Source organism: Carassius auratus, chromosome 42, assembly GCF_003368295.1.
Source record: "Carassius auratus strain Wakin chromosome 42, ASM336829v1, whole genome shotgun sequence".
Lineage (NCBI taxonomy): Eukaryota > Metazoa > Chordata > Actinopteri > Cypriniformes > Cyprinidae > Carassius > Carassius auratus.
Genome location: NC_039284.1, coordinates 4,402,661 through 4,418,649, shown reverse-complemented (window position 1 = coordinate 4,418,649; position 15,989 = coordinate 4,402,661). Strand labels below are relative to the sequence as shown.

The 15,989-nt window shown below is 34.2% G+C and overlaps 1 protein-coding gene and 1 long non-coding RNA gene across 3 annotated transcripts in view; one reads left to right on the top strand and one right to left on the bottom strand.

The window, feature by feature from the left end:
* Window positions 1-15,989, top strand: part of kif6 (kinesin family member 6) — a 304,965-nt gene that overhangs the window by 51,781 nt on the left and 237,195 nt on the right. For both annotated transcript variants that reach the window (XM_026229369.1, XM_026229368.1), the window contains exons 7-9: window positions 4,651-4,857; window positions 5,728-5,871; window positions 6,002-6,088. In XM_026229369.1, coding sequence (XP_026085154.1) covers window positions 4,651-4,857; window positions 5,728-5,871; window positions 6,002-6,088 — 438 coding nt within the window. The remainder of the gene's footprint in view (window positions 1-4,650; window positions 4,858-5,727; window positions 5,872-6,001; window positions 6,089-15,989) is intronic.
* Window positions 4,689-15,989, bottom strand: part of LOC113060448 (uncharacterized) — a 39,203-nt gene continuing 27,902 nt past the window's right edge. The window contains exons 2-3 of the long non-coding RNA XR_003278253.1: window positions 5,773-5,848; window positions 4,689-4,771 (exon numbers count right to left, since the gene is read on the bottom strand). This is a non-coding gene — a long non-coding RNA (uncharacterized LOC113060448). The remainder of the gene's footprint in view (window positions 4,772-5,772; window positions 5,849-15,989) is intronic.

Genomic DNA, 15,989 nt, shown 5'->3' with positions numbered 1-15,989 from the left:
ATGTAAATAAAGGCAAGTGAACCGTCTGTAAAATAGTTAATTAAATGAATAAAACCAAATACACAAATTACCAGCATGGATAAACACAATATAAAAAAAGGCTGCATTTCCTCTTGGCATTAACGTGCAACCTGTATCCGGATGTTGTACACATACACATTGAAAAGACAAATGTAAACGCTCTTCTGATCAGAATGTTATCCAAGTTCTAGAGGTAGTCAGGACGCATTGTGAACGGATCTCAGTGTAATGTAAACACAGTCCAGCCATTGTGTCTGCATTTGCATGTTGACGTCACACAAAACGCCGCAGGATACAGAAAAACAGAGCAACAACAGAACCTGAATTCACATACATCTGAATTATCACACAACTGCAGTTGTCTCACCACGCCATACTGTCAGGGATTTGCTGCATCCAGCGTAGACAGCTTCACTGATTATAATGTGTTCTATAGTATTTTGTTGCATCGCACTTTGTCGCGCCGCTCACATCTGGTGTAGATACATTGTAGATGTAACGAATCAGGGAAATATGAATAATCAATCATAAATAGTTATTATAAATTATAAATATTACCTCTCAGTGTCAACTGAATAACTTAAAAAATAACTTTCTTACTGTGCAATACTACTCAGAGCATATAACAAAAATCTACATTATTAGGGATTTCGTTCAAATTCTGAGGTGCTAAAACATTCAGGGCTTTATAAGTAATAAGAAAGATTTTAAATTCTATACGATGTTTGATAGAGAGCCAGTGCAGTGTTGACAGAACCTGGCTAATATGGTCGTACTTCCTGGTTCTAGTAAGAACTCTAGCTGCTGCATTTTGACTAGCTGGAGTTTGTTTATTAATCATGCAGAACAACCATAGACTTAAATACGTAGACACTGCGTTTCTACTGTCGGGTCAAAGGCAGGCGTGCTAGTGCGTGCCAGGGCCAGTCGTGTTTCCACTTCCGGGGCTTGTTCGTGCTCATCGGTGCTTCCTAGAGCAAAAAGTTGAGCTAAAAACTCACTTTCAGTCAGCAGCCAGTGCTTGAAATAACTTGATCCAATGTGGATTATAATCAACATACAAGGCAGAATTTTTATAAGCGATGCAAAAGACTATGCATGCTGGGCATTACCACAGTATACCTGATAAATATGACCACTGGAGAAATCAGATGTCAGCTTCTTATTCTCTATCAAAATCGTGTATTTATTTAGTAACATATTTTATCTTTCATAAGTCTTGTCTCAAGAGTTTAGCACCGTGTAGCATATGTCATCAAAATATAATAATGGTTTTTGTTCAGGAGCTTTTATAAAAATATATAAATGATAATTATTTCTAAATGTGATTTATATATAGGCTATTGTAACTTCAAATAAACAGAAAAATACTCGACTGAATAACAGACTATGTTCATAACATTTTATTTCTGTGTGACTAATTTTCAATCCTGATAAATTAGTTCATTATGATCATTGTATCACTTAGTATAGTAAAACATTGATGCTTTTGGATTTAAATATTTAACAAAGCATGCAAACAAATGGCTGCTTTAATCATGTTCGTTTTGTGATCATCATGCTAATTTCAGTGACTTATTCTGATAACTTCTCTTTGTTGGTGAAATTATGGGGTTGCCTGACATTGTTCCCGAGAGGCGTGTAAAGGGCAGGTTTTAGTGACGGGCAGTGGAGCTTCTGGCCCGACGGTGGAAACGCAGCGCTATTTTGGCCTCGGTGCTACATGTTTGAGGCTATTAGCCCTACACGGCCCATTTTAAGCCCTGGCTCGCAATGGCTCGACAGTGGAAAAGCGGCTATTTGGCCGCTTTGAACCGTTGCTGTGATATGTCAATATGTCCACCATGTTTGTGAGTGCAGAACTGCCTTAAAAATAAATGGAAGCCAACACAGGAGCTGCATTTTTTTCTGGATAAAAACACAATAAAGTTTACATTTATCAACCGATTTCAGAGGTTTGTGATCTACATGCAGTTAAAAATAACTTTACCTCCAGTTATTTAGTTAGGTTTGGAAAATTATTAATTTTTGTGACAAATTGTGAAAGCTCACACTTGGCTAATTTTTTTCAGTTTACAATTCTAATGTTAATGTAGTATAACTGTGACATATACATGGAATGTAATTTAAATGTACATTTAAAGAAATTAAGTTGTTTCATTCCTTTCTCTGTCTTCAGCCCCAACATTTTAGTTTTTCTTGTGCTTCAGGTCAGAACACTGCCTTTGAAATACTGTAAGAAATTTGAAATAATACATCTTTAAACACTAATAATTTACCATCATTTAGAAAATTGAATACAACCTGCAAATACAAAATAAAAAAGTGACACCCTGGTAGTCAGATTTTTATTTTGATGGCACTGTATAGCCTAAACTCCACAACAAATAATAACACATTTAACTGATAAGTCTTAATGGATCCAGTAAAACTTATAGTAACAGTGGTAAAATATTATGGACTTGATACAGTGCACAGTAAAAATATAGTAAAAGTGATATGTAATATTAAAAGGTATATGTAGTACAACTTGTAGTAAAGTTAATAATATAAAAAGCAAGTACAACAGTGCAATAACATAAGTGATATAATAGATTTATAATAGCATAGATTATATGTATAATATGTATAACACCATTATAAATAAATCAATACGTGACAATGGATGAATAATAGAAAAAAGTATATGTAATATGAAGGGTGGAATAATAGAGAAAAGACAAAAATGAAGAATAAAATCTGACAAAGTATCTGTAATATGGTTTGCTATAAATAGCACGTAAAACAAACTGGGTTCAACTAACATATGTTTCTGTTGATGGATGCGCATTCTGGATTCCCAGACATTACAACAACAGCGATGAGAGAAAAAAAAAAAATTCCCTGGACAAACCATTCAACTCTTGATCAATGTTGAATGCCTTATGCTGGAATATGAGCAGTCATTTATTCTGTCATCATCCGGGTGCTGATATCTCATGCGCACAGATGAGACCTGAACAGCACACGTTAATATGTATTTAAACTAAACTCATTTAAGCTTTGTCAGTTTAAACATTTAAGAGCCAAAGGACGTGAGCTCGCGCGCAGTGTGAAAATGTGTGCATGCACTCACCCAAACCTTGCAAACCGGCACGTCAGAACGTGCACAAATATTAAGCTCTCTCTGAAGTATTGTGTTTAAATGGACAAATTCACACAAAAATTATGTCAAAATGCCCGTCTTGGTAAGTATCCTACAGCAGACATAGCCGGCTGAACGTAGGCCTGCTGTATCAGTGCATTCTCTTAAAGTGACAGTCTTTATATATTTATCGAACAGCAACAACAAAGAAATCACTCACTGCTCTTCATTTAAAAAGCTTTTACAACTTTAATAAAGAATAATCTTTAATTTATACAGCCCAATATGCAATGCTATTTCACATTTGATTATTTAATTCAATTTCTGTACCTAAAAACTTATGCTAGACCTGCTTAAAAAAAAAGAAAAAGAAAAAAATAAAAAAAATAATGAAAATCACTGTTTATTGTTTGTATCTTTACTCTATTGTATTTATTTGTATTTATTTATTTATTTATAGGTTTCAGTGCTAGCTTTCCCTTGGAATAGAGTGGTTTAGTTGTGATGACCAATAAATACTAATTCTCCACTGCTTTCCTCAAGATTTTCCTATATTTTATAAAATAAAATCAGTAAAATCAGTCACCCACATGCAGTTTTATGAGGTCAATTTTGATTTTAAACAAGAAATATCTCCTGTTGAACATTACTTCAATGAGTTATCAGAAATAAAATGGTTCAGCTGAGAAAAAAAAAAGAGTCTGTTTATTTTACTTTTTGATGTGTTTGAAGTCATAATTATGCAGCTTATCACAAAAGCTGTCTTTAAAGTACATATGCCACTGGACATAGTGTGTTTGTGTGTGAGAGTATTAATAGCATCCTTGGTGAGCGAGCTGAGCGAATGCATGTGTGGGTGATTCAAAATCTGAGGAGAGTGAACAGGTCTTGGAAGGAGCTTTGGTACATGACAGTCTCTCAGAGTGTAAACACTGATCTGAAGTATGAAAGGAGCTGTTTGGAGAACCTGGAAGTTTGACAGCAGAATGATAATTTGTAACATATTTTACTAGCTCTTAGTGTAAGAGATTCAGGACTTCAGCTAACATTCTCATATTTTACTTTTCTCATTAATAAGTGTATCCTAATGAGTTATTTCATGTTTCACACTGTCCATCACAGTATATTACTAGCTTCGAAAAATTAACCACTCGAAAGTCACCATGTTTATGAGACACTAATCAAACATGTTTGGCTTTGACGCAGATAATAGGTTAGGCAGAAAATGTTGATAGAGTCAGGTACAGATCTTTTTTTCCTTAACTTATTTTTTTTTATTTTTTTATTTTTTTTATTGGTTGCTGTTTATCATATTGAGTTTCCTCAATTGAGATTATACCTGTTATTAACATATGAGAATTGGGATGAATAGTACAAATTGTTTGACTTACTGAAGACGTAGAGTATGTGTTCAGTTTTAATAGACCATGTTATTGTTATTTTCAGTAATGGCAGTTCATTTGACTCATAAGTCATCTCTTTTCTATGTTTCCATTTTTATGTAGACTCCCATGAACCAGGCTTCAACACGGTCTCACTGCATCTTTACCATTCACCTGTGCAGCAAAGAGCTGGGTTCAGCCATGGTACGGTGCTCCAAGTTGCACCTGGTGGATCTGGCTGGGTCTGAAAGAGTGGGAAAGACAGGTGTGGGTGGTCAGATCCTAACAGAAGCAAAATATATTAACCTCTCCCTGCACTACTTGGAGCAGGTCAGAGTACTTTCTTTGTTACAGAGGGTTTTATTGAACTTTCTTTGTTACAGAGGGTTTTGTTGTATTTTTTTTATTTATTTTTTTTTAAAATGTGCACTATGGAATTTTGCCCTCTCTAACCATGTGGTTGAAACATGGAATTCCAAGTTACTTTCAAAAATGTTTTATGTTTACCCATAGTTGCTTTTGATTATCATATCAGTACAGATCATCACATATATGACAAATGTAATCTGACTCTGAGCAAGTACCATATATTAGATTAGATTAGATTAGATTCAACTTTATTGTCACTGCACATGTAGGTACAAGGCAACGAAATGCAGTTAGCATCTAACCAGAAGTGCAATAAGCAGTAAGTACAGAATAAAGGTCTATAATATGTACAATAACTATACAGGTAAGTATTATGGACATAATTTACAGATATTAAATACTATAAGCACGATATACAGATAGGTGTACTATATATGCCACCATAGTAGCCAGACCTTTTCTGTTGTCAAATATATTGTACGTATAAACACTCAAGGACAAACAGTGCAAACATTAAATTTCCTGCCAAGTCTGATCTAGCTGTTAAAATAAAATATAATAATTATTTTAAGCTTATAGAGAATTGGGGTAACGCGAGAATGCCATTTTGAACAGTTTTTTATTATGTACTTGCTCAGTAATAAAATTTTGTTCATTTTCACCAAAATCTCCATAGTGCACTAAAAAAATATTATTTGAAATATATTGAACAAATAATTTTAATTTAAATAATTTTGTATAAACCTTTGTTTATATTGATATTACCCTTCTGTATTTGAATCATATTACTGAAGCCACAATTTGGTGGGCTTTATTTGCTGTCTGGTTTAGGTCATCATAGCCCTGTCGGAGAAGAATAGATCCCACATCCCTTACCGCAATTCCATGATGACCTCTGTGCTTAGAGACAGTTTGGGTGGTAACTGTATGACCACCATGATTGCTGCTGTGTCTGTGGAGAAGAGGAACACTGGTGTACATCTCTTAACCTCAAATTATTATTATTTTTTACATAAAATAAAAAACAAAAGTGCACAAAAGACAATGCATTTGTTTGAAATCTTCACATCACTCTTGGATATCACTCTCTTCTCTCTATTTTCAGGAGTCTATATCCACCTGTCGTTTTGCTCAGAGAGTGGCTTTGATTAAGAATGATGCTTTGCTCAATGAAGAACTGGATCCTGCTCTGGTAAGTCTGACATTGTCATCTGACTTTATTTCTTTAAAAAATATCCTGTTCAATTTATAAAAAAATAAAAATAAAAAAGGGAACCCCCCCCCACCCCCGATGGTTCAGCTCAATCTGGAATTTTCCATATATGCTAAAAAATTTCCTCACGAAATTCAAACAGACAGTGACTTCTTTGTGACTTCATTCATTAATGTACTATCGACAGTATGCAAAGGACCATTTTTGTCTGTGACTACACCTTTAGAGATCGAAAATCATAGACACCCCAAACTTGGCAGGATGCTCAGGCACACAGAAACACATCCAACACTAAGTAGCACTATAATAAGGCAATTTAGCTTTTGGCTCATAACTCTGGAACCCTAAGGGCTAGATATTTTTTTTCCCTGAATCCTTAAGTTAAGCCCTACAGAATGCATATCTTCATGTTCATTTTTAATATTTTTCAGTTATTTAGAATTGACTAAGAAACCTACTTTTTTCGAAGTACTCTTAGGCTCACCAGATCTTCACAAGATTTTGCACATGGTAGCTAGTGCTATTATGTTTCACTGTAAATTCATGGTACTCCATATTCAGGCTTTTCATTTCTTCACAGAATTGTCAGATAACCCTTATGTGTTGTTGGGGACGTTTTCGTCCACTAGGGGGTAAAGTTGAGTCTTATTTTGGCCACAACTAAGTTAAACTGCTGTAAAAATGTATCAGATAAATATTTTTTTCAATTTCTTTTGCATAAATCTATTAATCAACCTCAGTCCTGATCAAAACTACCAAATGTTTTTAAAAAAATCCAAGATTTTAACTCTTTAATTGCCAAGTTCATAATTTATGTCACTGATTTGGGGGAAAAAAACACACAAAATTACATAATTTCAATTTAAAAAGTGATTGTGGACTGGATTTTTTTTTACCTTTTATCACAGTCTTGGGCATGTCAAAGATTAGTAACAAGATTGGCTTTGATGCATTGTATGTTTTTGTGCAGCATTAGATTTTATTTTTTTCTCCCTCATTTGATGTAGGTGGCTGTTTTTGCCCCATTGACTTCCATTATAACGACATTTTTTGATTGCGAAGCCATGACAACATATAATCATGCATTCTTGATTGTTTGTGGTTATTGTTATTTGTTTATAACTAATCCTATATTATTATATACTGCAGTTATATTTATCCATTAAAATTATATATTTTTAATTATTGTTTTGTTCTGATTAATTTGTTAAAGTTAAAAGATTTTTTGTAAAGTTAAGGGAACTAAAAATATCCTGTTGGTATATTTTAACATTAGGCCTGCCGTTGTTATTTCTAAATGTAATAAAATGCAACTTATAAATTACTTTCTTTCCTTTCACAAACTTAATTTTTTAGAGTGTTTAAAAAAACATGCAGCAAACGAAAATAGGTGATTAATTAGTTAAAATGCAACTTATATACATGACATATATTTTTTCCTCTCACAAACTGAATTAATTTTTTACCGTTTAAAAAAAAAACATGCAGCAAATGGAAATAGGTGATTAATACATTTAAATTTGGGTTAACATTAATTATAATTATTATATACTTAGGAACAGAGCATGGGCCTAATCTAGGTTATCCAGGTTATTATTATTATTATTTTTTTTTCATTGCATCTGAAAATTAGTTCACATTCACTTCACGTGCTCTCTGGCGGAGATCCGCCTCCCGCATTGCTCAGCTGTGGACAATTTAACAATGTTTGATATAAAGGTTGCTGCCCCATTTTATACGGGAATTGTTGATTTAAAATATATATATATTGTTAGTTCTAATTATATTGTTAACACAAGTTAATTTAGGACATGCACTGTGACATTTTACCCTTTTTACCTTATAAACCTCTTGAGATTTTAAAGGTAGTTTAATAGTATTTCAATTCAAGTAAAAAAAAAAAAGGTTTTAATTGCTTAAATTATTTCTATCAATTAATAATATGTTATCATGTTTATTGTTTAAGAAAATAAGGGAAAAAATAAGGGACAATCCAAATACTTTTGCTTCACCTGTTTATTTAGGCTACAATTATTCAAAAAAATAAAATAAAATAAAAATAAATAAATAATAATAAAAATAAAATAATGTCATTAAAAAATAGTAAATTTGATCATTAGAGAATTGTGACTTTGAAGGTTAGTGATTTAGTAGGTGAAAATACTGTGAAATTACAAATGGCAAGGATTTTAGAACATAACAACTGAAGGTCTATGAAACGTTAGCCAATAAAGCATTTTTTTTAAAACAATGGTACTTAAAGTTGTGAACTAAAATGTTATTTCAACCATAGCCTGTGAATAAATAAAATTCATACTTTTCATAAATTTTCATGATTCATAAATGCAAAATGTTTCTGGCGTTTGGATTTGTACTAATGAGCTCCAAGTGAGAATAGCCCTAGACTAGGTTCTCTCTCTCTCTCTCTCTCTCTCTCTATTTAACTCACTATTTAACAGCATTAGCTCAATGAAATACTCTTTCTTCAGGCAGACTGAATGATTTCCTGCCTTGATAAATGTTGGTCTTGTGATCAATAAGTTGTATTTGCCTCAGTCTGACTTAGTAAAGTCAAACCGCAGACGGTGAAGCTGCGTCAGTGAGTGGAGTCCCGCACGCTGGGAGGCGGGAGCAGGTCCAGAGGATTCTGCTTTGTCTTAAACCCTTCCGCAAACATCTATGATCACAAATAACAATGCATTTCATAAAATAATGATTAATTATCAATTGATAATTTGTTACTATCATTATGGTCTTGTGAAAATAATAATATGGGCTGCGAGAAACTAATGAATAAAAAGAGTAAGGCTGCTGTGAGTGCAGGCATGTTTCAACTCATAGTAACATAGTAACAACTCAAGTAACATAGTAACACATCGTTCCTTAAGCCAAAAAATACAGACCGAGTTCAGTTCAGCTGGAGAGGGTTGGGTTTTGGGGTGTAGTTATGTATGGCTTGTGGGGGTCGAGATAAAGGTGTGAATATCTTGCTCTTTCATATGGACAGTGTCTTATGAGGGTTTCAAACTTGCTGAGCAGGTTTAGCACTCATTGAGGTCTAAAATAACTGCATATAACTGCATTATCAGGAAAAGCTTAAAGTGATCGAGACAGCGCCTCTCTGTCATTAATGCGCATTAATATTTTTTGCACAAACACTTGAATATGAATATTAATTCACATTTTGCATACGTATTACAACATAAACTACTTTTTACATGCAATTATCCAAAATAAAACCAAACAAGATTTTGAATGAAGATAAAACAATTAAGAATAAATGTCCAGCATCACAATCGCAGAGCAAACTTTGCACACATTTGACACCCCTGAATTTAAATACAGCTGGAATTTTTTTTTTATATTAAATTATGTGAAAGCAAGTAGGGCTGGGAGATAAATCGATTGTATCGATTAACTAAAATGTGTAATTGACATCGGTTTGTTTGAAGGAAAATAGATTTTCTATTTAACGTCCACCAGTGCTCCACTCAGGGCTCAACCCTCCCCGCGCGTCTGACACAGAGACGTGTATGGGATGAAAATAGACTCAAAATGATTAATAGATGCACGCAAAAACATCAATGTACTGCATCAATTTTATACATGTATTTTACGAACCACAAACAAATGCCTTTCAATTTGATTCGGGATTAAATGATTGTGCAGCGATTTGTACATATACAGACGAATAACAAATTTTTTTGGCAAATAAAAATGTTCTGTTCTGTATTTAATATATCATAAATTGTTCATGCAAAAAGGAATCCATGCATATGTGGATCGAGTGACACGCTTGCATCAATTGACATCTAGTTCGAGTCGATCTTGTTCGGTTCATTTGGATTTTGAGACTTCATTTTCACAGTTTTCAGCATTTCACATCCCACACACACACAACTACTAAGGAGCAAGGCCTGGTGCAATTTATGAACATGTAGGGATGCACCGATACCACTTTTTTGGAGTACGAGTAATTGCATTTCAGTACTCGCCGATACCGATACCGAGTACTTAATAAAAAAAAACATGATTTCAATTTACAGGTAACAGCTTTAGTCATATAAATTTAACAAAAAAAAAAGGGACTAGTTTGGAATTAAGAACATTATTTAAAATGAAAAGCATGTTGTATGCAAAATATTACAGAATAAATAATTATAAAAAAAAATTTAAACAGTGACAGTGCAACTCAAGTATTTTTTTCAGTTTGTTGTAAACTCTCCCGCTTTGGACAACACAAGGGGCATTAATAAACATCTTTGCTATTTAGTGCACAATATTTGAATAAACTAACAACATCCACCAAACATAGAACTGCGGCAGATAGTGCAACTGAGGTAGGTATTAACATCAAGTCTAAGACGACTCACTTAATGAAGCCTATTTAGAAAAAGTGAGTGGCAGGTTTTTTTTAAAGAAAAGTAGCTTTTCTGCATTATCAGCAGTCAGCCCGTTTCAGTTTTCATCTATAATGTGTGACACTGAGCTAAAAAGCCTTTCACTTTCCACACTGCTACATGGGGCTGAGAGGTATTTCTGGGCCATTTTAGCCAAAGTGGGGAACCTAATTTTGTTGACACCCCAGTACTTCAGAGGACTGTCTTCACGAGGGCTTGGGGCCTCTCCGAGGTATGTGTCGAGCTCAATGGCAGCACCTGCTGCCAGCGGCTGTGCTGCCTGGGGCTGCTCCTTAGCGATTTCTTCAAATACAGTGTCCAGACTGCTGCTAGTGCTGGCCTGGGCCTTGAGGAACAGTTTAGCAGGAGGTTCTGCAGCTTCTGCCCGACTCTCCTCTGCCTCAGCTCTGGACATCATCTGCAGCTCCTGCTTCAGGTGCAGCTTGGCCTCTGGAGCAGTGTTGTTGGAGAAGAAGCGATCTTTATACCTGAACAAAATTCATGAATGTATTAATATGTGGAAAAATAGGACAGATTTTAGTTTCCCCTAAACCACTGTCATAAATGCCAGCCATTTGACTTTCTGGTAGTAATAAGGGAAATAAATTTCATATTATATATATATATATATATATATATATATATATATATATATATATATATATATATATATATATATATATATATATATATAGCATACATTTGTATTTGTGTATTTTAGTTGTATTTTTTTTATTGTGTATTTAGTTCAAAAATATAATATAATATTTCAGATGGAAATTAATCTTACATTTAGTACTGTAGTTTATCATAATAGCACACAGACTTTACCTTGGGTCAAGTATGGTGGAGATGAAGTACAGTGGATTGGTCTCGACGTCACTGAAGCGCTGTGACGGTTGGGTTTAGGAAGAAACACAAGGAGAGGGTAGGATCCAATTGCAAGTATGGGTTTTATTAACTGAAGGGTAAAATACAAAATAAACAGTCTTGAGAGACAAACCAAAACCAAAAAGGGAACCGGATGAAAAAGGGAACTAGGATGAAACGAGAAGGTAGGAAAGGTCTCGGGAGACGAGAGCATAGACAGATAGGGAAAGGACTCCATACAGACAATAGAGAAAGACAGCTCTATATAGGGAGACTAATGACAAAGGATTGTCAGCACCTGTGCGATTTAATTGGAGTGCAATTACTGTGAAGACATGACCAGACTAGCGGAATTAAAGTGCCTATGGTGAAGTGCCTAAGGAGAAGTGAGCTCACTAGGGGACACCCAGGAAAACAGAGACTGACAGCGTGACAAGCACTTCTTGACAGCTTCCAGCAAGGTTGCTTTCATTGTCTTGACGCCGTGGTCCTCGTCTGTTTCTCTGTTTAGAAGTCTCACTAGCACAGTCACAGCTGGGATGACATCAGAGGCTAGTGCGTTGTAGCTGCTCACTTTTTTAGTTAGTTCCTCAAAGGGGGCGAGGATGGCAACAGTCTTCTCCATAAGAGCCCATTGGTGAGCGGTGAGATAGCCAGGGAGTTCATGCTCGGACACATACACCCCCAGCACTCGCTTTTGCTCAATGAGGGACTGGAGCATGTAATACGTGCTGTTCCAGCGTGTCTGTACGTCCTGCTGCAGTCTCTTTATTGGCTGGTTGAGCTGTCCCTGAATGTCCTCGAGGCGGGAGTAGGCTAAGGCGGAATGTTTAAAATGCCCAACTATTTTCCGCCCCACTGAACAAAACGCTTTGTTCAGTGTATGAACAAAGAGACCCACTAACACGAGAGCGAAAACTAGAAAATACAGCGTATAAGGCCCTAAGCATAAGGCCAAACCATTACAATTAGGATGGTGAAAACTGCTGTAAATAGATTCAAACAGAAAGAGCTAACAATGTCATGGAAACATATCGTTCAAAGTGTAACGCTATGAAAAACATTGCGGTTTATATCTATTTATGCGTGTGTGTGTGTGTGCGTGTGTGTGTGTGTGTGTAAAGACCTCTAACACTAGCTTGCTCTATTCTTTTTTTATTCAATCGGTTTTCTTTTTATTTATGATATTATTTAAAATCCCATGGTACGTGTACTGTGTTAACCTAACTGAGACTTGTTAAAACATTTATATATCATTGCTCTTTTTGTTGTTTTTTGATTGCTTCCACCGTCCTCATCTGTAAGTCACTTTGGATAAAAGCGTCTGCTAAATGAATAAATGTACAGTAAATGTAAATATCTCACCGCTCTAGAAAATTTTAGGTATACTTAGCAGGGGGCTATAGTGTTTTTAGGTTATATTGTACTTGTCATTATGAATATTTGTACGCTTATTTTCATTTCTGCATCTTAATGAACACTTACACAATTTGTCTTCGTTTGAGTAGCTAACGTTACTCGACGGTCACATTTAAGTTTTCACCGCTTACACTTTCAAAAACACCCGAAACCTGTAACTCTGTCATAATTAGGTGAATTAAAAATACAAAAACTTAATGCCTGACACTTTTGTAACTGACTAAAAACTGATGTTTAAGCTAAACAACGACAGAGACACTGTGCATAAAACTGCAAACACAAACATCACTAACTTAAATTAACAAAAGATAATAAGCACCAAAATGTGTTCACACAATTAACTTTTTTTTTTTTTTTTTTTTTAGATGATTCAGAATTAACTTAAATGAACAAAAGACAATAGCCGCTAATGTGTGTTCACACAGTTAACTTTATTTAGATGATTCAGAATTAACTTAAATGAACAAAAGATAATAACCAACAATATGTGTTCACACAATTACATTTATTTAGATGATTCACAGAAATAAAAATGACTCTTCAGTTGTTAGAAGAAAAAAAAAGTGTACTACGTAACTGCGAAAATGACTTAAGGACCCTATGAATCGGTTCATTGAACCAAACTGTCCAAATAAATAATTTTTCAGAAGTGAATCGAACTTTGCATCACTAAAACAGATCACAGAAAAGAATATGAGTCTTTTTATTTAGGTTATCTGCGTATGCGTTTAATCAGATGTCCAATGATTTAGAGCGTTGCCACATACAATATGAGTATGTATTCACGACGGGCATGTTTGAAGCCTGAGGTGTGTGATGGGTATTGTAGTTCCCTGACCTGAAGATCTACATAGCTTGAATGAGGTATTAGGTAAACATATTACATTTGTAAAACAAGAACATATAATACATATAACAACAATAAAATAACTGTTAACACATATTTAGACCAAACGACTATATTCAACAATAATACGATATACATGTGCTAAAACAGGCTAAAATGGGTTGACTATGCTGTAATGGAGCAACCGTTGTCATGTTATCTTGTGAACCATTGGGCGTTAGGATTCGTGTGTCCTGAAACCAAATAATTGTCTTTATCTTTAGAAAAAGTAATAATATGGCAAACGTAAGTCGGTCAATCGTGCATCCAGAGTTTAACTTACTGAATCTCTATAACAAATTTCTGCAATGGCTATACTTGTTACGGTGCTTCCAAGTCGGTGTCTGGGGCTTGTTTTAAGAGCAAACCCTTGTTTGTGGACATTGTACGCATTTTTTAAGTTAAAGAGGGTAATGAACTCTTTCACCAACTATTCTTGTTAGAACGCATAATCAGTGTTAGGGGGTCAACTAGTTACATATAGCTAAATTATATAATTTGATTAAAAATAAATGTAATCAGTTACAGTCAGTGAGAAAAATAATTAAATTGCGGTTAATTATGAAAATGTTACATCTGAATATTTTTACAGATTACAGATTTCATTGATATATTTCATAAACCACCTTAAATACTCTAAAATATGAGTCAGATGTTTCATGGGTTAAAGACGTATGCTTATTTCCTATTTGGCCGATGTATATTTATTTGTTAAATTGAACCGATTTACCAACCGTTGTTAGATGCCATGGCATTCCCCTTCATAGGTGTGCAAAAACCTGATTTAAAAACAGTATCATAGCTGTTAAACTTTCTTGTTGTGTTTTTAAATATGTATTTAATCTCCAAGCAAATCTGATTTCGTGGTGGTTGTGCTTTAAAATGAAATGATCACAATCCTAATTTAAGTGATGAAGGATTTGAAAAGTCTGACGGTCATTAGTTGTTGAGTACTCTAATGTTAACCCCTGTCCTGTTTACACGTTTCAAAAGATTAACGGTTGAAAACATTACAAGTCTTAAAACATGTAATCAAATGTTATCAGTTACATTACTTTTTAAACTTTTAGATTTTAAATGGGTTAATTTGTGATCTATAACCTATTACAACGTTCATAGTAACCTCCCCAAAACTGTCTCAGCTACAAGGTCTCAGCTACAGCTAAACGTCATAACAAAAACTTAAGGTCCTTGTTGACAGTTTTTTGAGGTGTGTGTGTGTGTGTGTGTGTGTGTGTGTGTGTGTGTGTGTGTGTGTGAGTGTGTGTGTGTGAAAGCAGCATGGTTTGGAAGAATTTTTTTTAGCTTATATATGTGATTTTACTACAAACTATAAGCATTCTAACTAAGAAAACACAATATGTTTTTATTTATTTTTTTATTTTCCAACCAAACCGTTTGTTTGCAGTTGTTTAAGTCGTAAGAATGTTTATTGTTATGAAAAGAAAGTAAGTTATGCTAGATAAATAAGTATTTTTTATTAACCACAATGTGTTTATGAGTTATGTATTTGTTCTGCTTCATGTATGCAACGGTTACCGTACACACATTCAAGAGAAATGCGTAAACTCTAATCTAATCTAAACCATTTAGTCTATCCTTAAAAACCTCTTACATTTTTTTTTTTCTTCGCACATCTATTTTCATCTGTCTCTGGACTCTTGTTAAAACACTTGAGTGCTGACATGAATCCTGCATGAAAGCTAAAAAATAATACTTTTTTAAAACTATTTTAAACATCATGGTTAACAACACCATTTGGAAAGTGAGAAAGGACGTCTAATCTATTGTATACATTTCTGTCAGACATTTGTACCAACAAACACTTTTGCTTTCAAAGTAAACTTAGGACAACTCATTTTCAATCTTATATAGATATGTTCGTGTTTGTGACCTATTTTGTTTGTTTGTGTATTTTTGTACTTGTTTGAGTGTATATTAGTATTTATTTAGTTTTCATGTTCATGTTTTCTGTAATGTTTACATTTGTGTGTGTGTGTGTGTTTATGATTGTATGGTTGTGTTTGTGTACTTGTTTGCATTCTCGGTACATTTATGTTGAGGTTGAAAGATCTAGGGGTTAATAAAAATTATAAATGTAACTAAAATAAACTAAATTAACTCGAATTAAACTACATATTCCTATATGTTCTGACTTGTTAAAAGATTTCACGTCCATTTGACCAGTAAATGAACTTTTAGCTAACCTCACGATCACAGGCCTAAACCATAAAGTTTAAATTGTACCCCTTTGATAAGTGAATACATACAATTTTTAAACTTTAGCTGACCTGCAGCAGACCAT